Here is a 22,810-nt window from a genome sequence, read left to right on the forward strand (position 1 = left end):
AGACCGGAAATTTACAGAGACAATCTATAGAAACAGGGACTTCAAGGCAACATGGTGGCACTAAAATCATATCTTTCAACAGTCACTCTCAACATGAACAGCCTAAATGCTCCCATGATATAGCACAGGGCTGCAGGTCGGATAAAAAGACATGACCCATCCATATGCTGTCTACGAGAGATTCATTTTGAACCTGAAGACACATCCAGACTGAGGGGATGGAGAACCATTTTTCATACCAATGGACCGCAAAAGAAAGCTGGGGTAGCAATTCCCATATCAGACAAACCAGATTTTAAGCTAAAGACTGTAATAAGAGATACAAAGGGACATTATATCATTCTTAAAGGGCCTATCCAACTAAAAGATCTAACAATTGTAAATATCTATGCTCCCAACATGGAACCAGCCACCTACATAAGCCAACTGTTAACCAAAATAAAGAATCATATTGATAATAATATTTTACTAGTAGGAGACTTCAACATTCCACTCTCAGCAATAGACAGATCATCTAAGCAGAAGATCAACAAAGAAACAAGAGCTTTGAATGATACATTGGACCAGATGGACTTCATAGATATATACACAACATTCCACCCTAAAACAACAGAATACTCATTCTTCTCAAATGCACAAGGAAATTTCTCAAGAATAGACCACGTACTGAGTCACAAATGAGGTCTCAACCGATACCAAAAGACTGACAGTATTCCCTGCATATTTTCAGACCACAGTGCTTTGGAAACTGGAACTCAATCACAAGGAAAAATTTGGAAAGAATTCAAACACTTGAAAGCTAAAGACCATCCTGCTAAAGAATGTTTGGGTCAACCAGGAAATTAAAGAAGAACTTAAACAATTCATGGAAACCAATGAGAACGAAAACACAGCAGTTCAAAACCTATGGGATACTGCAGAGGCAGTCGTAAGGGGAAAATACATAGCCATCTAAGCCTCACTCAAAAAAGTAGAAAAATCCCAAACACACAAGCTAAACTTACACCTAAAGGAACTGAAAAAGAACAGAAAATAAAACCTAAACCAAGCAGGAGAAGAGAAATAATAGATTAGAGCAGAGATCAATGAAATAGAAATCAGAAAAACAGTACAGCATATCAACAAAACTAGAAGCTGGTTCTTTGAAAGAATTAATAAGATCAATAAACCACTGGCCAGACTTATCCAAAAGAAAAGAGAAAGGACCCAAATTAATAAGATTATGAATGAAAGGGAAGCGATCACGACTAACACAAAGGAAAGAGAAACAATTATTAGAAATTATTATCAGCAACTATACGCCAATAAATAAAGCCAGGGCCTGATGGATTCCCAGGGGAATTCTACCAAACATTTAAAGAAGAAATAATACCTATATTTCTGAAGCTGTTTCAAAAAATAGAAATGGAAGGAAAACTTCTAAACTCATTCTAAGAGGTCGGTATTACCTTAATCCCAAAGGCAAAGATCCCATCAAAAAGGAGAATTACAGACCAATATCCCTGATGAATATGGATGCCAAAATACTCACCAAAATCCTAGCCAAGAGGATCCAAAAGTACATTAAAAGGATTATCCATCACGACTAGGTGGGATTTATTCCTGGGATGCAAGGGTGGTTCAACATTTGCACATCAATCAATGTGACAGAACACATTAATAAAAGAAAAGACAAGAACCATATGATCCTCTCGACTGATGCAGAAAAAGTATTTGACAAAATACAGCACTGTTTCCTGATTGAAATTCTTCCGAGTGTAGGGATAGAGGGAACATTCCTCAATTTCATAAAAACCATTTATGAAAAGCCCAAAGTGAATATCATTCTCAATGGGGAGAAAGATCAGGAACACGACAAGGATGCCCACTCTTGCCACTACTGTTCAACATACTACTGGAAGTCCTAGCATCAGCAATCAGACAACAAAAAGAAATAAAAGGTATTCAAATTGGCAAAGAAGTAGTCAAACTCTCTCTCTTCACAGATGACATGATACTTTATGTGGAAAACCCAAAAGACTCCACCACCAAATTACCAGAACTCATACAGCAATTCAGCAATGCGGCAGGATACAAACTCAATGCACAGGAATTGGTTGCTTTTCTATACACTAACAATGTAACTGTAGAATGAGAAATTAGGCAATCGATTCCATTCACAATAGCACTAAAAGCTATAAGATACCTAGGAATAAACCTAATCAAAGAGGTAAAGGATCTATCCTCTAGAAACTATAGAACACTTATGAAAGAAATTGAAGAAGACACAAAAAAGATGGAAAAACATTCCATGCTCATGGATTGGAAGAATAAACATTGTTAAAATGTCTATGCTGCCCAGAGCAATCTACACTTTCAAAATACCATCGGCATTTTTCAAAGAGCTGGAACAAACAATCCTAAAATTTGTATGGAACCAGAAAAGACCCCAAATTGCCAAGAAATGTTGAAAAAGAAAAACAAAGCTGGGAGCATCACATTGCCTGATTAAACTGTATTACAAAGCTGTGATCACCAAGACAGCACGGTATTGGCACAAAAACAGACACATAGATCAATGGAATAGAACAGAGTCTCCAGAAATGGACCCTCAACTCTATGGTCAACTAATCTTCAAAAAGTCAGGAAAAAATATCCATTGGAAAAAAGACAGCCTTTTCAATAAATGGTGCTGGGAAAATTGGACAGCTATAAACAGAAGAATGAAACTCGACCATTCTCTTACACCAAACACAAAGATAAACTCTAAATGGATGAAAGACCTCAATGTGAGACAGGAATCCACAAAAATCCTAGAGGAGAACACAGGCAGTAACCTCTTTGACATCAGCCACAGCAACTTTTTTCAGGACACGTCTCCAAAGGCAAGGGAAACAAAAGCAAAAGTGAACTTTTGGGACTTCATCAAGATAAAAAGTTTCTGCATAGCAGAGGAAATGGTCAACAAAACTAAGAGGCAACCCATGGAATGGAAGAAGATATTTGCAAATGACATTACAGATAAAGGGCTGGTATACAAAATCTATAAAGAACTTCTCAAACTCAACACCCAAAAAACAAATAAGTCAAAAAATAGGCAGAAGACATGAACAGACACTTCTCCAAAGAAGACATACGAATGGCTAACAGACACATGCAAAATGTTCAAAATCTTAGCCATAGCAGAAATTCAAATCAAAACCACATTGAGATACCACCTTACACCAGTTAGAATGGCAAAAATTGACAAGGCAGGAAACAACAAATGTTGGAGAGGATGTGGAGAAAGGAGAACGCTCTTACACTGTTGGTGGGAATGCAAGTTGGTACAGTCACTTTGGAAAATAGTATGGAGGATTCTCAAAAAGTTAAAAATAGAATTACCCTATGACCCAGCAATTGCACTACTGGGTATTTACCCCAAAGATATAGATGTAGTAAAGAGAAGGGGCATATGCACCCCAATGTTCATAGCAGCAATGTCCACAATAGCCAAACTGTGGAAGGAGCCAAGATGCCCTTCAACAGATGAATGGATAAAGAAGATGTGGTTCATACATACAATGGAATATTACTCAGCCATCAGAAAGGATGAACACCCATCATTTGCATTGACATGGATGGAACTGGAGGGGATTATGCTAAGTGAAATAAGTCAAACAGAGAAAGACAATTATCATATGGTTTCATTCATATGTGGAACACAAGGAATAGCATGGAGGACATTAGGGAAAACTGAAGGGGGGAAATCAGAGGGGAAGACAAACCATGAGAGACTATGGACTCTGAGAAACAACCTGAGGGTTTCAGAGGGGAGGGGGTTGGGAGAATGGGGTAGCCCAGTGATGGGTATTAAGGAGGGCACATGTTGTAATGAGCACTGGGTATTAAATGCAAATAATGAATCATGGAACACTACATCAAAAACTAGTGATGTACTGTATGGCGACTAACATAATAATAAAAAAAGAGATTCATGTTGAATGCTATCACACAACTTTGCTAAATAAGAGACGGGAGATGAAATGCTAAGACTGCCATACAAGGGGTTGGAGGCGATGGCTACAGGAAACAAGGATGACCTTGGGAAAGATGCTGTGAGGAATGCAACTAGGAGTCAAATAGAGATATACAAAAGGGCTGACAGATAGCACTGAGGTGAAGAAGTACAAGTTTGCAGTTTCATGACTTTCTCAAGCAGAGCTCATGAGAAGCCAGATACTCTGGGAATACCCAGGTTTAGAGAAGACAATAATAGTTTGCAATCTAAGTCCAATTAACCAATTTCCTCCTAGAATATCTTTAGGGTATTCTTTCTGTATACTGTTAGTATTCAGAATTAAAGTACTGCTAGTGATGCTGAAACAGGAGAAACTAAAGAGAAATGAACTCTTCGTTTCCAGATAAAAAAGGGCCTGATTTGGGGGAGACCACAGACTCCACGATTTAGAGCAGGAGTTGATACACTATTGCCCACAGGCCAAATCTAGCCTACTGCCTGCTTTTGTAAATAATGTTTTATTGGAACAAAGGCACACCCAATTGTTTATGTATTGTCTATGGCTGTTTTTACACTACAACAGCAGGGCTAAGTAGTTGTGACCGAGATCAAATGGCCTACAAGGCCTAAGGTATTTACTATCTGGGCCTTCACGAAAAAAGTTTGCCCACCCCTACTTAAGAAAACAATTCTACCATAATGAGTACTTGCAGCACTTCTAAATGTCTAGAACACACAAATGGACAGACTAAAGCTACATTATCAAATGTGCTATGAAAAAGAAACGCAGAAATAAAAAGTGAAAAATTGTATGAACCTCTTATTTAAGAATTAAGATAGCTATTAAATCCCCAAGTCCACAAATTCTGCTGGTTAGTTCTGTAAAATTCAATAGAAGCACAAGAGTAGCTCTATAAAATTAAAATACAATTTAAGTAGTTATCAGCTTTAATAATGCAAGACAGCAGATTCATTTTCAATTGAGTCTGTAATTTTTAAACTAAGGCCCAACCCTATTTAAATCACCATGGAAAGGAATTCACTAAGGAGTGACTGGATCCATGTTAATTTCACCTACAGAATTATCAAAATACTCCCATAGGTGAATGTTGGCATCTGGTAGCAGAATATATGCTCCTAGAGAAAGAATCCTTTTGCATTCTACCTAAAATCTACCTACTAACCCTGTTCAACAGCTTCAAAATCCAGTGGATAACTATACGTTACGGAGAATTACCATTAATGCCTCTGCTTGTTATAAGGAAATTTATTAAGAGGTCAAAGAAGGAAATTCAAATTTTCACATTCACAGTTTTTTTAAGAAATGCTACTCATAAACTACATAACCTTCCATCCTCCAGACTTCTAAAGTGCTAAGCAAAAATACTTAGTAAGATGATAACTGATGTTTATTATACTCACATAGAAGTTTTAGACAGTCCAGATTTATGGTTTAGAGTTATAGTTATGCATACCTATATACATTTTATAATACAGTGAGACATTGTTTAGCCGATGTGTGCAGTACCATGTTCACCATTTTATATTAATACAGGTTTATAGTTGTTATAACTAGTTTATAGACTTTGTTGCTCACTTAAAATTAATTGTTGCTTATCTTTAATAAAGAATGCAACCCTTAAATATAACATTCTTAATACAGGACAGTAGGATTCCAAATCAGTATTCTCTACTTTAAAAAATGATTCCTAGAAAACATTCTAAAGGAACATTATAAGTTTATATATTACAGACATATATCAGCTAAAATATAGAGACTATTGACATCACCTGATCACAAACAAGTGTACTTTCACTGATTATATTTCGAACACATCAGAATAATATCTACAACTAAAGAGATGGGATTTTATAAAAGTATATTCACTACGTGAAAATTCATAAATTTGCGTAACAAATATCACCAAAGAAATCCAAAGAACACAATCAATTAGTAGAATTTAAAATACACATATATGTATGGGGGCACCTGGCTGGTTCAGCTGGAAGAGCATGTGACCCTGAATCTCTGGGTAATGAGTTCAAGCCCCACACTGGGCATGGAGATTACTTAAAAAAAAAAAAATACACATATATGTATGAATCTTCCTCTAATTTTTTTTTTTTGCCCCAGTGTTCCAATCTCAATAAATTTGAGGAAGGGGATTATAGAACAAAAGAAGTATTTTGTGGGACGCCTGGGTGGTTCAGTCGTTAAGTGTCTTCTTCAGCTCAGGTCATGATCCCAGGGCCTTGGAACAAGTTCTACATCAGACTCCTTGCTCAGTGGGGAGCCTGCTTCTCCCTCTACCTGCTGCTCACCCTGCCTATGCTCTCTTTCTCTCTGATAAATAAATAAATAAATAAATAAATAAATAAATAAATAAATAAAATCTTACAAAAAGAAGTTATTTTGAGAACTGTTTAAAGCACTTGCAACTAGCTATATGTAGAAACAACCATCATTCTAGAATATTTAAATTCAATTACTTTACAGAGATTTGCTATGAACCGTCTACTACAAATTGTTCTCTTTTATACAGTTTAAATATACAATATGGTATAGATTATATAATGATACATAATCACAACTGAATATCAGAACACGGTTCAAATAATTTGTTAAATTCCCAAAGCAGAAGTGTGTAACAGAACAGAATCTTAGACTACATCACACACGCTGGCCCTGCCCTGGAGCCTCATTCAGAAGCTATCTGTACCACTGTAGTGGATCTCTTCTATAATCATACAGTTGAATACAGCCTTGCTCACTGATCACTAAACTGACCAATTTCCATATCAACCCATAACGGATGACGGCAGAGATCTGCTGTCACAAAGTCACGGCAGTTTCCACACAAGCTGGACTTGACAGTAACCTTACTGATTATATAAAAAAAGAATGTTTCAATCAGAAGGGTGAGGGTTGGACTGTCAAAGAAGCACGTAAGAGGAGCCTGAGGCATATGCTGGTTGACACTGTTCATTTAAAGAGAGTGCATTAGTCCAAAGACTTTATCTATCTTCTTTCCTGTTAAGCTGGAAGTGTCCACCTATTCTGTGCTGGTGCCTTTCATCATTTAAGTCACATAACTCTCAGTGTTCTCATTCTAAGAGAATGGCTCTCACCAAATAAGTCTTATAACTATAATTTGTTTTCCCTTGTGATATGTCAACAGTGAGAGAATGTGCTCGTCAGCTACGTCCCACGAATGATGTCCTAGCCAGGTAGATTTCTTACACCTGACTTACTGGTGGACGATAACGAGTCTGATCCCCAAGAGATGACACTGCCCCCACATCCTGCCTCACTGCACTGACAAGTCAGGCTTCTCAGAACTAAATGAACCTTGACCCTGAACGAACCACAGCCATATATACTCAACCAGACCAAAAGCCTCATATTCCCACTGGAACTTCTATAAAGCCTGTCAGGATAAAAAGAAGTATATGCACCCCAGTGTTCATAGCAGCATTGTCCACAATAGCTAAATCGTGGAAGGAACCGAGATGCCCTTCAACAGATGGCTGGATTAAGAAGTTGTGGTCCATATATAATGGAATATTACTCAGCTATCAGAAAGAATGAGTTCTCAACATTTGCTGCAACATGGACGGCACTGGAGGAGATAATGCTAAGTGAAATAAGTCAAGCAGAGAAAGACAATTATATGATTTCTCTCATCTATGGAACATAAGAACTAGGAAGATCGGTAGGGGAAGAAAGGGATAAAGAAAGGGGGGGTAATCAGAAGGAGGAATGAAGCATGAGAGACTATGGACTATGAGAAACAAACTGAGGGCCTCCAGAGGGGAGGGGGGTGGGGGAATGGGATAGACCGGTGATGGGTAGTAAGGAGGGCACATATTGCATGGTGCATTGGGTGTTATATGCAACTAATGAATCATTGAACTTTACATCGGAAACCAGGGATGTACTGTATGGTGACTAACATAAAAAAAAAAAGTATATTCTTGCCTGGAGACATATATTGAAGACTTTAAAAGTTGTTAACTTTTAGTATATGATAATAAGTTATATATATTAAAAGTTATTAAAACTCTTAACTCTTAATTCTGTTTAAGAATAGGGGTACCTGGGTGGCTCAGTTGGTTAAGGATCTACCTTTGGCTTGGGTTGTGATCTTGGGGTCCTGGGATCCAGCCCTGTGTCGGGCTCCCTGCTCAGCGGGGACTTGGCTTGTCCCTCTTCCTCTGCCCTGCACCTTCACTCATGCTCTCTCTTTCTCACTCGCTCTTTCTCTCAAATAAATAAAATCTTTAAAAAATTTTAAGAACAAAGTAACTATTAATATCCTTTCGCTTTACATGTTATCTAACCAAATTAATCTGTCTGAAGTGGACTGTATTTAAGTGGCAGTTAGCCAATGACCACCTGCATTAGTCAATTTAGATGACCAATGTAGGTTTTTCCTGTATCCATTTCTCCTCTTGGTCTCAGTTATCCACACTGGTTCTGTTAAGTGAGTGGCCATCCCGTTCATTTGAGTCTGTTAGCTGCACTGACTCCATTAAAGGAAAGGCCATCCCTGCTTCTACTTAGCAGTATACAATAATGTATTCTTTAAATCAAGTAAGAATGCAGTACGGAGACCACCATTATCTCTGTGTCCGAAAGCAAATTCATGGCATTAAATCAAATCATTCTGTTTTCAAAAGACAGTTTATGTATCTTTTGCGGGACAGCTGAGGCGCAGGGTGGAATGCATTTTTACTTGTGTATCTCCTCTCTACCAAATAAACTGGCGCAGAAAAAAGAAAATATGAGGAGAGTGCTGATAACCAACAGAAGTAAAGATCGACTGCTTCTGTTGTCTTCTAGTTGGTGAAGATGAAGGCAGTGGGGTCCTTGAAACTGTCGTCCCTGCCCTGGTAGGCCCAGTAAACAGCTGCCGAACCGTACTTGTGGATTACTGTCATACGCTAGTCCCCCACAATACCTATAATCAGTTTTTTCACTTCTTCAGATTCTTTCAATTTATGCTCTATCATTCTTGAAGTGAGGCAATCAAAACTGGATGCAGGTGTTCCATTTATAACTCCAACTTTTAAAAAACACACTTGGTTTTCTTGTCTGCTGCTAAGCAACAGAATGACATTCTTACTGAGCTACTATCATGCCCCATCTCACACCCATTCTAGATTTATATATATATATATTTTTTACAAACAAAGAAAAAGTAAACAGGCTCAAACTTCTAACATTAATCCAGATTGTTTTAGTCAAGGCACAGGATTGCTCTTAAAGACACTTCTTATGCAATGTGTTAAAAAGTTATTGTTATGCCATCCTCTACGAGTTGTATTAGTTGATTAGGGCTGCTGTAACAATGTACCATAGACTAGGAGGTTAAACAACAGAAATTTATTTTTGCACAATTCTGGAGGCTAGAAGTCTGAAATTAAGGTGGCAGCAGGGTTAGTTTCTTCTGAAGCCTCTTTTCTTGGCTTGACACTGGCCGTATTCTTCTCCTGTCTTCACAGGCTCTTCCCTCTGCCTGTGTCTGTGTCCTGATCTCCTCTTCTTATAAGGACACCAGTCATACTGGATTAGGGCCCACTCTGATGACCTCATTTAACCTTAATTACCTCTTGAAAGACCCTTTCTCCAAATACAGTCACATTATGAGCTACACATGAATTTGGGAGAGACACAATTCAGCTCATAACAAGCATTTAAGAGTAGGTTGCAGATACATGCCCCTTTACAGCAAAGAACTATATCTTCCACTTATTTCCAAATGGTTCAGGGAAAAGTTATGCACATGGTAGGGGAATCTACTTTTTATGCCACTTTTCTTTAAGTCTAAAATTATTTTGAAATAAAAGGTTTCCTTTTAAGTATTTAAAAGTCTATTTAATGAGTTAAATTTTTACAGCCCTCCTCTCATGAAAATACATCATCATGTATGGCAGAAGAAGTGACTGTAATCAATTCTTAATATACATAGTAAGAATCTTGTCAACAGAGAAGAAAAGGACCAATGGGACTGACACAAATCCTTCCTATCACCATATACCTCACTCTATTACAATTTACCTCTTTGTCACGAATAGCAGAAGATCCAAAGCTCAACAAAAGTTTCTTTCCTTTCTGCTCTAAGTCCATCTTTTTTTTTTTTTTTAAGATATTATTTATTTATTTGACAGAGATAGAGACAGCCAGTGAGAGAGGGAACACAAGCACGGGGAGTGGGAGAGGAAGAAGCAGGCTCATAGCGGAAGAGGCCTGATGTGGGGCTCGATCCCATAACACCGGGATCACACCCTGAGCCGAAGGCAGACGCTTAACCGCTGTGCCACCCGGGCACCCCTAAGTTCCCATCTTTTGGCTAAAATGGTATCTATACAACCTAAAAGATCCACCAAATTCATTAAAAAGAAAGTTACCCTATTTACCAACCCATTTCACTAGTTACTCTGGGAACATGCAGTAAACAAGGCCCAAGTCTTGGCTCAAGGGTCATTTCTTCTAAAAAGGTTGCCCAACGCGGACCACTCCTCGACTAAGCACAAGCCAGTGACATTTTTAGTATGCATTTGGGCTGACTGCACACCGGTCCACTTTGTCTCTCTTTATCACAATACTATCTTGTTTCTTACAAGGCATATGTTTACTGCTCTGCGTCCAGTGAAATTCAACAAAAGGAGACCACTAACTCTCCAAATAGCTTATTTAGTGTTTTTTTTTTTTTTGGTTGCGTTTTAAGAAGACATTTGTTATTTCTCTGACGAAACAATTTCTCATCTCAACTCTAAACATCTAAAAAATGAAAGAGATCTCATGAAATGAAAAAAACAAGTTGAACTATATTTCACTATCTTTTAGGGCTAAGAATTCGGAACAGATACAGTTCAAATATTTTCTTACAAGTTTTTCAAGTTCAGATCTAACCATCCATCTGCTTAATACATGTGCTTATCTAATAATGAAAAAAATGAATTGATAAGAGATAGCTATTATTCATTCAACACACGTTTACTGAATACCTACTACATAAATTCTATAACACCAGACACTGTTCTTTACTAGTCGTGAAGAAGTATACAGTCAAACATGGTTCTTCCAATAATGGAGTTTGCAAGTTAGGAATGAATATTCCTTTCACCAGAAATAAATCAAAAGGGTGAAAGAGATAATTCAGCCTAAATCTCCCTTTGCACATGATGGGAAAGATACTTCCATTTAGAAGATCTATAATACTTCATGGAGATGGAAATATTTGTGTAGGGTCATGTTGAGTAAATCTATACTACCATTTTCACATTTACACAAGTTCATCTAATTTATAAAGTGCGTGGTTCTTTTAAACATACAACCTGATTTGGTCTTCTCAATAGCCTATGTGATAGGCTAAGCTTGGTTTTTTAAATAGACAAACATTCAGCTTAGTACAAGTGACTTAACCAAGCACATAAATCTTTTAAGTGGAAAAACCAAAATAAGAACTGAGTTGGATGACTTAGGTCCATGATACAGACTAAATAACAAATATCTTTCCAGTTTTTAAATTATCAAATAGCATGTGAATCAGATACCTGGACGCTACTACTAAGCAAAAGTTTTAATCACAGCTAAAGTCTCAACAAGATACTACTGCTGCTTTCTCTCACTGTAGGGTACCAGCTACAGCATCAGCCAAAGCAGTGGAGCTGGGCAGGAAAATCTTTTCTTTTCTTTTTTCTTTTTTTTTTTTTTTGATAAAAAATATATCATTACAGTATAATATTATTGTCCATATTCATTATACTGCCCATCAGATCTCTTTGGCTTATTTATTACACGTTACACGTTTGTACCATTAAACACCATCCATCTTATCTCCCGCCACCCCTTATCCCCCTGGAAACCACCATTTTACTCTGTTTTTTCTTTTTATAGGTTTGACTTTTTAAATGAACCAGGCCAAATAAAAGCTGGGCTCAAAAATTGGTGACAATGACACCTAGGGCTTATTTTAAAGTTACTCTCATTTTAGTTTACTACCAAAGCAGCAATCAAGCAGCACAAAGGATATGCACCAGGATACAACCCGAGTTCCTGACAAGACTATGCATGAGGCTCAGTGGTCAATGCAGCAGCCGTGACGGTAAAATCTGTCAGGGAGAGAGAAGCCCACTGCCCTGTGCTCACTGCCTGTTTCACCACTCACTCAGGAAGGGGCCCCATCAGTATGCCAGGATCTACCTACCAGCATACAAGGCAATTCTGAACCTATTATACTTTCATTTTCCTGGGTTCTCAGTCTTATTGACTAATCAGACCTGCAACACGCCTGGCTATGGCTAGCCACTTAAGGACATACCACTAGACATCAACAACACATCATTTCACATGCCAAAATTATTTGTGGGATTATCTGTCCCAATGCTACTCTCCACTATGGTATAATATTGAGAATTGGCCTATATAAATTATGCTTAAAGCAGTTTATTACGTACTGATTCCACAAACTATTACTTAAATGTAATTTGAATATATATATATATATAATTTGAATAACTTACTTATAAATGCAGAACAACTAAGACTCAAAGTAAGTTTGTTCATAATAAAAATAAAAGACAAAAATTCCACTTCCCTATGGTAGTTTCAACTAGAAGATATTTATAGAATATAACTTAGTAGTTTCTATTTTACACTGGATCACGATGTTGTGTATGTTAGTTACAATGTTATACTTACTTACCAATTGCAAACTAGAAAAGGAATAGGTAATAAGGAAAACTCTCTGGTTTAAATAGAGGCAGCCAAATTATTGGAATAACCACCATTCTATAAGCTTTTATATATCTTATAATTTTAACTATAACACTAAAACCACCAAAGCTGGTTTCAAAGCCTGACTCTAACTTATTGCCTGTGCCACTAGGAAAGTCACTAATCTTTTGGAACCTTCATTTGATCATCTATAAGATGAGAGTGACACCTACTTTGACTACTGTAAAGGATTAAATTATATGCAAAATGTCTAGGATAGCAAACAGAATATATTAAGGAAGCTTTCTCAAACTTTGGGATTAAAACCCAGGCCCCAATATCGACTAAAGCTTTGTCCACTATGCACACAGACAAAAGTCTTATAAAATGGCATGGATGCACTGTGTTCATTAGTGTTAAATTATATACAGATACATAAAGAGTAACTCAACTAAATCATAAACCTGACCTCTCTGAAGTTAAATGCTGTAACAGACAACATTTTATAATATTAATTTTTGCTTATTTTAGAACTTTGTAGAATTTAGAAAAATGGGTATAAAAGTGGCACTGGATAATTTGTATCCCTTGTTTAAAAAATTTTTTCTCAAGAAGTTTGAGTTTGTATCTTCTTTTTCTTCTCACATATTTCCTTAGAGCAAACAGAGGCATTGAAGATTAATTGCTGTTCCTTTTTTTAAAAAAACAGTTTATAACATCTGAATGTACTGCCAGTGATTACAAGGAAGGCTTAGAGAGAAGCCAGGCCTCTACATCGTGTCCTCTTATTCCCGGTTTGCTCTTTATCCACCACCACTGAGTGCAGGAGAGGAAATGTACACGCATGGAAGAAAGAAGGGGTGATGCAATGCTTTGCTTAAGTGAAGAGGGAAGTGTCTGCAGATTGATACAAATACCAGTGTTATAGCTTCTGCTTGTTAAAAGAGGCCAGCTGATTTTGCTGCCTTCTCCCTTTATTCCTGTGAGCTCCTTAGTATCCACGTCGGTGTGTGATATAGAGCCCAAGGATGAGAAGACAACAGTAGTGAGTAGAGTGTATAGGTGGAGAGCATTGAATACAGACTGGAGAAGCAGTAAAAGTACACATTGCCTGGGTTTTTCCCAATTTTGGATTTTCCCATTTATATCACTGAAATAGCATTATTTTTTATTTTATTGTAAGTCAACTATAAATCATTGAAATTTAATTTTATAAATTTTTTACATATTCAATGTCAGAAAAATTGTATAAATTTATGAATTATTTTTATAATATTTTAGCAGATGGACTAATAAAAATAAACTTTAAGAGGTAGTAACGTAGGGTACAACACAAATTTTATTTAATGGATTCATATAATGATTTTACATCTATACTGAAGTAACTGAGAGAAGCTGGAGATGAGCTATCTAGACTTAGATACATATGCATAGATCTCCACTCCTGAAAGAGGAAATCTTCTCAGTCCTTTATAAATCACACTTTTAAAAAATATACTCGTATGTGGAATTTAAGAAACAAATGAACAAAGGAAAAAAGAGACAGTCTTAAATACAAAGAACAACTGGGTAGTTGTCAGAGGGATGGTGAATGGGAGGATAGATAAAACAGAGAAAGGGGATCAAGAAGACATTTAACACTATGAGAACTAATGTACAGAATTGCTGAATCATTATATTGTATACCTGAAATTAATAAAAATAAAAGAAAATGATTTAAGGAACATATAGTCATATTCTATCAGTTTCTTAAGGTTAATTAAAGAAAACTAGACCACTTAATGATTTCCTAACATCTAGATCATGTTAATATAGAACATTTCAAAAGCATCCCATGGGATATTTTTTTTTTTAAAAATCACCATAGATGTAAGGTACCTAGCAAGTTAATATAATTTCTTGGTTCTTACCTTATTTTCCTTCTTGAAGATTTGTTTAATAATTGTGCTATACTTCTTCTTAAAGCTAAATTTAACCAGAAAATTTTTAAATGAGGCACTATCTTGCTCAAAGGATCTCAGAGTTTATAATACATAGTATTATATAAAATAGTTAAATACCAACAAAAATAAGGTAGGGTATGATTTAAGAATGGACAGACCTACCCAAGAAAAAGATAGCTGACAATTTTATACTCACAAATGCTAAGTCATTTCATGACAGACAAATGAAAATATGGGCTAATATTACCTTTAAGCTGACATTCAGGGACAATAGCCCTTTGATTTTACAAAAAAAGAATCTGGGAATTTGAGAAACTATGTGACTCAACCTAGATCATTAAGCCACTGGGCCAGAATTAGAATCAGTCTTCTTTCTACCATACCAGGTCACCAGGGAAACTCAAGCTAAACATTCTGCCCCACATTGAAAATACTGTATTAAATAGAAGCTCTTCTACTCACATACTCAGGCTTCCATAGATTAGAACAAACACCTTATCTATAAAAAGGTATATACTCTGATCTACCAATAAAAAAGGCTATATGCCCAAATGGTTTTATAGGTGAATTCTATAACAGGTAATTTCCATCTATTCCAGTTATGCCAGAGCAAAGAGAAAAATGGGAGTTTCCCAAATCATTTTGCTATGCTGTCATAATCTTAGCCCCAAACCTGATAAAATAGCATGAAAAGGAAAACCACAGCTCAATCTCACTTAAGAAAGCAGATGTAAGTTAGTTATAATATAAATCCTTAAAGAATATTTATTATGAACCAGGCACTGTTATAGATACTTCATGTATATGAAATCATTTAACCCTCATAAAAAGTCTTTGTGATGCATACTATTATTACCTCCATTTTATAGAAATGAAAGCTGAAGCACGGGGTCAAGAAACTTCCTCAAGTTAACAACTCTTAAGGGATAAAACTAGAATTCAAATTCAGGCAATTTGGCTCCAAAATATTAGGAAACTAACCTCGTTTTGTATTAAATTAAAAACATGCAGGGATGCAAGGACTATTCAACATAAGTCATTATACTGATAAATAAAAGAACAAAAAGATGAATGCACTCATTAATGGAGGCTTAAAAAGTAATACACATTTTTGATAAAATATTCTTAATCAAACAAGAATGATAAAATGCTAAAATTACTTAGATATGATAAAAACTACTTAGCAGTTAGCAACATCAAACATATAAAATTAGTAAGCTGAATGAGGACCTGTCTGCTTAGTTTGATACTAAAGTTCCAATGCCTAAAACGGTGCCTGGCACATAACAGGTAGTCAAATATTTGTTGTATAAATATTTTTAAGATGAAACAATAAGACATCCCCACTCTATAAAAATAAGACTAGTATACCTATTATGACTCTATTTATTCCACATTACTTATTACATTCTATCTAATGAAGCAACACTTTAAATATTGAAAAAGAAAGAAAAAGTGTATTAATTTTGGGATTATATAATCGTATCATTAGAAAATCCAAAAGACATAAGTAAAAAGTTATTAGAACATATGAGCATTCAGTAAGGTGAGCAGATACCAGATAAATATACAAAAAACAATAAATTTTAACAATAACCAATCAAAATTAAATAGAAGAGGAAACAGTATCTGAGACTATAAAATGCAAGAGATAAATCTTTTAACCAGAAAGATAAAAGACCTAAGTGAAGAAAACTATAATATGCTCTTGGATGTAAAACAAGGCTTACATGAACAATAGAAAGCCTTATTAAAGAGCAAAATGAAATAAAATGAATGTACTTCTAATAAAATCCTTGCTGAAAGATACAACTGGAAGAAGAATATACAAGGATTAACAGAAATGTTTAAAAAGAATAGAGATGAGACTTTCCCTACCATAGAGTAAAACATACTACAAAACTGCCACGATGACACTATTAGTACTAATATTTATTTATTGAGAGTACTGAGAGTTTACTATGTTCTATGCACCCTCTAGGCACTTTACATGTAATTTGCACTTTACATGTAATTTAGTTCTCACAATGACCCTGAGATCTGTATTTTTATTCTCTCCATTTTAGAGAAAAGAAAACTGAAATACCAGAGGTTAAACACCAGGAAAAACTGGAAAAGGTAACATTCAAGACAGGCCAGGGTTCGCTACAGCGGGAAAGCATCTGGTATACCATTTTAAACAAGTAATTTGGTTATCTTATGCATTCATTTAGTAAATATTTATCAAATGACCAATCTTACCAAGTACCATTCTAGACGTTAGAAATACAGCAATGAGAAAGATGTACAAGGCTCCTACCTTCATGACATTTATATCCCAGTGTAAGGAGATAGATATTAGCAAGAAAACAAATAAAATCACTTCAGAGTGATACAGATGCTAAGAAGGAAATAAAACTGGATGATACAGAAGAAACAAACTAGAAGGGGGTGACTAACTTTTAATCAATGTCAAAAAGTGATCTCTGAAAAAAAAAATACTTGAACACTGAGCTAAGAAAAGGGCAGCCATGTAATAAGCTGGAAGAATATTCTAGACAGGCAGAAAAGCAAGAGCCATAAGCTGAGACCAGATCAGAATATGTTCAAGTAATAGAAAGAAGGTCAACATGACTGAGTAGAGGAAACAAGTATATGACAGTAAGTGGGTGTTTACTACAGGGGCCCAGGCACATCCTCTTTGATCCAGCAACACAATTTGACTGTATCCTACAGCAATAATAGCATGTATATGCAAAACTCCGCACAAAAGAATGTTATTGCTAGATAATTTGTAAAAGAAAAACAACTGGAAAAGCCTGAAAGTTGATCACTTGGGGAATGGTTGAATAGATTATGGTCTAACCTATACTACACAGTTAATGAAAAGAGTCAAATGCTATGTATGTGGTGATCTGGAAAGAAGTCCTAGAGACGCTAAGTGAAAAAAGCAAGGAGATCAATATAAATGACAAGATTCCATTTTTTGTTAATGAGACTCCTGAACTATGGTATTGAAAAAAAATTTTTAAGATTTTATTTATTTATTTGAGAGGGAGAGAGAGGAGAGGGGGAGAGAGAGCGCGCGCACAACAGCAGGGGTAGAGAAAAGCAGACACCCCGCTGAGCAGGAAGCCTGACTCAGGGCTTGATCTCAGGACACTGGGATCATGACCCGAGCCCAAGGCAGATGCTTAACCAACTGAGCCACCTAGGCGCCCCATGGTATTGAATTTTAACTCCTAAGTCTAGCCCTGGATAAATTCCACTTTGCTTCCTCCCCCTCCTGCACACTATCATTCTACCTTCTTCTCTAATTCATTCCCTGCCAGCATTTCAGCTCACCTTAACCCATTGCTTATTTCTTTACCCGGAAACATGAACAACATACAAAAATTTTAAGAACACAGAGAAGAACATTTTCCTGTAATTATAAAAACAACACAATAGACTAAATAATTCTGAAATGACTGAATCAGCTCTGTTAATTTTAGAACAGTCAAGTGGCATCAAAATCTATTTAAAAATCAGAAATCACATTATCATGAGCAATTACAGGCAACTAAATATTCAGTTGGCTATCACACTAGCAAAGATGTAAACGATGATTATTCTTACCTCTACTTTTGTTCTATAAAGAACAAGTCGTCTAAGACTGCATAATTTGGCAATGTGGTTGAAAGCCTGAGGTGATAGTTTATCACAGGATGAGAGATTCAAGTCCTGTAAATTTGGACACATCTCAGAAATAATCTCCAAGCAAGTTTCATTAAGAAAGTGGCTGCAAGATAATTCAAGGCGCACTAATTCAGATCCACAAACCTTCAGAAACCTGTAAAAACAACGTCCCATGTGAATTTTGTAAAACTAAAAGATACGTTGGAATTATCTCAACTCTTAACAGACATCCTCAGAAGAATGGATTTCTATTAGGGGAAATGTAAAACTTGTTTCACTTAAACTCACATTTACTACTTACCAAAATAGGCATGGTTAGGCTAAAATAAATCAAGCTGATACAGTAAGATATATTCAAATCATATATAAAGTAAGCTAACACCAAGTGAAAAATTAAGAAAGCAGAGAATGTTTTTCTCCTATCTAAAATTCACATCTGAGTTGGTAGAGCCAAAAAACCAAAAACATAACAAAACCCTTAGAAGATATTTCCCCCTAAACAATATCCATACAGCACTGGATAATTTATTTTGAATGTGGCACACAAGGTGAAAGCTTTAATTAAATGACCTCAAATCAGACTCGCCTCCTCTCAACTAAGGAAATATCTGAACTGGTTTAACTGTCCTATTGTAATGTTCCTTATAACTGTTACTATTTACTAGACCGATGCTGAAATTATTACAAGATATTCAATTGTAGCTTCACATAAAATACACAGAAATAACTCAACATGGCGGACACAAAACCCTCTATCAGAGTGGTAGTAACAACACCTTAGTTGTGTTACATATCTGTGGGCGGGGAGACAGTGCTGTCCATAATCATCATCTGAAAATAATAAAAGTAAATGTGAGTCTAGCAATATTGGAACCCATAAAACTTTATCAGCTAAGCAAATTGAACCCTTAAGTGCGCCAATCATCCCTGTTCACGTCTCCTGACACTTTCTTGCCTATCACAGTGCCACATCAGTAACATACTGTTAGTTTATTTATGCTACATCTTTTTTCCTGAATAGATTAATTAGCTTCCAAATACACATATAATGTAAAATTAACTAAATCAATCACTTATGAAAATAAGGGAAGTAACACTGGACTTCTAAGTCAAAAGATTAATTTTTTGCCCTGTTCCACTTCCTGGCATGTGACCTTGGAAAAGGCATTTACCCCAGTCTCAGCACTTTCTCAGCTGTAAAAGGCAGACTAGAATTACATAATAGCACTCACCACACTGCCTCACGGCTTTGAACATCAAACAATAAGTGAAAGCAGTTGGTAAAGGTCAAAGCACCCCACAAACATTAAAATAAAAATTGAATCTTGGCCAACTCACATTCAAACAACCATAAAAAATTCAATTGCTATAAATTTATTTTAAATGTTGAAAATAACTATTGCCCACATCTTATTTACACCTGAACACCCATTTATTCTTAATCCACTGCAATATGTGTTTTGCTCTCCCTAAATCTGCCCTTTCCTTTTAAATGCCAAATTCAATGTCCTTTCTTTTCAGCGCTTTAATTACTTGACTTATCGTGGCATTTCACACAACTGCCCACCCTTCCTTAAAATTCCCTGACACTCCTCAAACTACTCCTTCTCCCAGATTTCTTTCAACCTGTCTCACTACTGTTACCTTTGCTAAGTTGAATTAGCTAAACTGCGGTTTGCATCAAGCATGTTCATTCATTAATTCAACGAATATGTATTGAGCTCCTATTACGATCCAGGCATTACTCTAGGCACTGGGGAGTTAGCAATGGACAAAACAAAATCCTTGCTCTCATGGAGCTTACTTACATTTTGGTAGGAGAGGCAGGCGATAAACAAGTAAAAAAGTAAAACAAATAGTATATTAGAAAATGCAAAGTGTCAAGGAGGAAATAAAAGGAGGGAAGGGCAACAGGAAGTTATCAAGGTAGACAGGGTGGTCAGAGATGCCTCACTGAGATGATGAGTCAAAACCCAAAGGAAGTATGGGGGTAAGCAAAGCAGGTATCTGGGGAAGAACATTCCAGGCTGAGGGAAGGGCAAGCACAATGGCTCTAGGGCAGGATACCACATAGAATAAGGAAATATAGAGAGACTGATGCAGGAGGTACGAAGTGAGGGGGAGATGAGAAGCAGGTCAGAGAGGTAAGAGGCAGTTCATATAGTGTGTGTTCCATAAATACTTTGGCTTTGAGGGAGATGGCATTGTCAATCATCAGAGGGTTTTGAGAATAGTGACACAACCTCCTTCTGTTTTAGCAGGATCACTCTGGTTTCTGTGTAGAGAATACACTGAAGGGGAAGAGGAGTAAAAACAGGGGGACAGTCAGGACAGAGGAAAGAGAGATGGTGCACTGGACCCAGGTGGTAGCATTGAATGTGGTGCTCAATATTCAGATTCTGGATCTATTTCAAAGGTGGGCAATGTATACTAAATTATGACACACCTTCTCTACACTGAACTGAACTCAGGCTATCTATTCCTCAACCACTACATTTTTTTTCCCTCTTAACTACAATTTCCTTCTTACTAATTTGTTTAGATTGAGTTTTATAAGCTTCCTCGAATCCTTTGGCAACTGAAACAGATTTTTGGCATACCCAATACTTAGCACAATGTCAGGCATAGAAAAAACATTTGATGAGAGTTTACTGAGTGTGTCTTCTAATTATGAAAATTCACTTGAAGAATTTAAGTTTCCTCTACTCCGGAACAGACTAAGTTCTATGGACTCAGGGTATTTTTCCCTTACTAGGGTTAAACGGTTCCCAAGAAATATGATGAAATTAACCACTTTACCTACTTTTGAGTATAAATAGTAGTTATAGGTAGCTCTTCGTGTTTTTGTAAGCTAGCAACCTAGAAATGGATGTAGGCTTTCAAAGAACTAAAGACTATTCTATTTTGATTTGGTACTTCTACAAGTATTGGCAGATTACAAAAGCTAAATGAGTATATTAACTCTTAAAATCTTTAGGCATCTTATCTCTTAAAGGTCTTCATTTTTTGGCTAAGCACTTTGTTGTATAATTTTTTCTCATACTGGACTTGAAATATTTTGACATCTCTTTTCTCCTTACCCTCATGATAGAACTTTTCTCCTCTGAAGAATTTATAGAGTGATGTCAAGCCAATCAGCAGAAAGCCAGCTGTTAAGAGACTAGAAAACTTCCCAAATTAATTTAATGAAAGACAGAATTTGAAAGCACAATAACGATCATGCCTATACTACCTTTCTGACTTTCCCTCTCTCTCTTTTTCTATAGTGCATATTTTTACTCTGAGCAGATTATTTCGTTAATATCCCCATACTGTGTCTTCCTAAACTTACAGGATCTACACTGCCTACTTCCTCATGACCTCTGCAGTTCAAGAAGGCAGAAGTAGCAGCAGACTCAATTAATCAGCCCAACACAACTCTTGTTACAACGCTCCTCATGTAAGTTTTACGTCACTGCATAATTACATACATGTTTTTGTCTTGATCATCTAGTTATTCGTCTCAATTGGGACACTGGTCACCTAACAGGACAACTATAGCTTCTTTATTTTCTACAGCCTCTTCATTCCATGATATAAATTCTCATAAAGTATTTCTTGATATTGAGGGTATTATGGGAAGACCTAAGTTCAGATGAACAATCCCAAACTAGGTCTCTTGCTATGGAAAAAGAGGGAAACGGCTTATCCTTAGGTGATTTTGGACGATTTTGGACAAATTAATTTGTCCAGGTGCATAAGAAGTAATTTACTACACGGTAACTTGCACTCTAAAATAATAAAATCATATGAATAAATGATTTAATCTGAGTTTACTCATTGAAATAAAAGGCATCAATCCTCACAACTTGCCTGATGTTTAACGGTAAGGGGGGAATAAAGGTAAGGGGAAAATTAGACATAAATATCTATGCCTTTTGATTCCTAATGGTACATTTTGTTAGCTGACTCTGAGTTTTATAAAACAGCATATTTAAGATAAATCTTTAATTCTTTATAATTTGGAACATTTTAAATACATCTGATCCAAAATAAAGCCATGAAAAACAAAACTCCTTGTTGGCAGGGAAAAGAATGTCTTTACATTGCCTCAAATCTCTGGGAATTGACATTCTAAAAGAGACAGTGTATAAAGCATAGGTAGGCAATTGAATAAACAAATAGATAAATAAGCAATAAGTCTTTATCCCATAAAATTGTAGCTCTGTGTCAAAACACCTAATGAAGTTCTTGAATCTAGAATGCTTTCTGAAGGAAACAATTAGAGGAGTCAGGGGTAAACATCTCTACATAACTGAGGGGGGGATCAAGGTGATTAATTTGGGCAACTATCCGAAGAAAAACAGTAGTGGAAAAATAAACCTAAGGCTTTTTGAGCATGAGAGTGATATGATTAAGCCTCAAAGCACAAACAGGCGGAGGGGGGGGGAGAAATATCGAAGACTTTAGGGAACTGTATTATAAAAGAAAAGTGGAATTATAAAAGATGTGATTCTAATGAGTAATGAT

The 22,810-nt window shown here is 36.2% G+C and overlaps 1 protein-coding gene across 1 annotated transcript in view; it reads right to left on the reverse strand.

The window, feature by feature from the left end:
* FBXL4 (F-box and leucine rich repeat protein 4) overlaps positions 1 to 22,810 on the reverse strand; it is an 86,970-nt gene that overhangs the window by 26,615 nt on the left and 37,545 nt on the right. Inside the window, exon 6 of the mRNA XM_034670871.1 lies at positions 18,242 to 18,455. Coding sequence (XP_034526762.1) covers positions 18,242 to 18,455 — 214 coding nt within the window. The remainder of the gene's footprint in view (positions 1 to 18,241; positions 18,456 to 22,810) is intronic.

Source organism: Ailuropoda melanoleuca, chromosome 10 (genome assembly GCF_002007445.2).
Source record: "Ailuropoda melanoleuca isolate Jingjing chromosome 10, ASM200744v2, whole genome shotgun sequence".
NCBI lineage: Eukaryota > Metazoa > Chordata > Mammalia > Carnivora > Ursidae > Ailuropoda > Ailuropoda melanoleuca.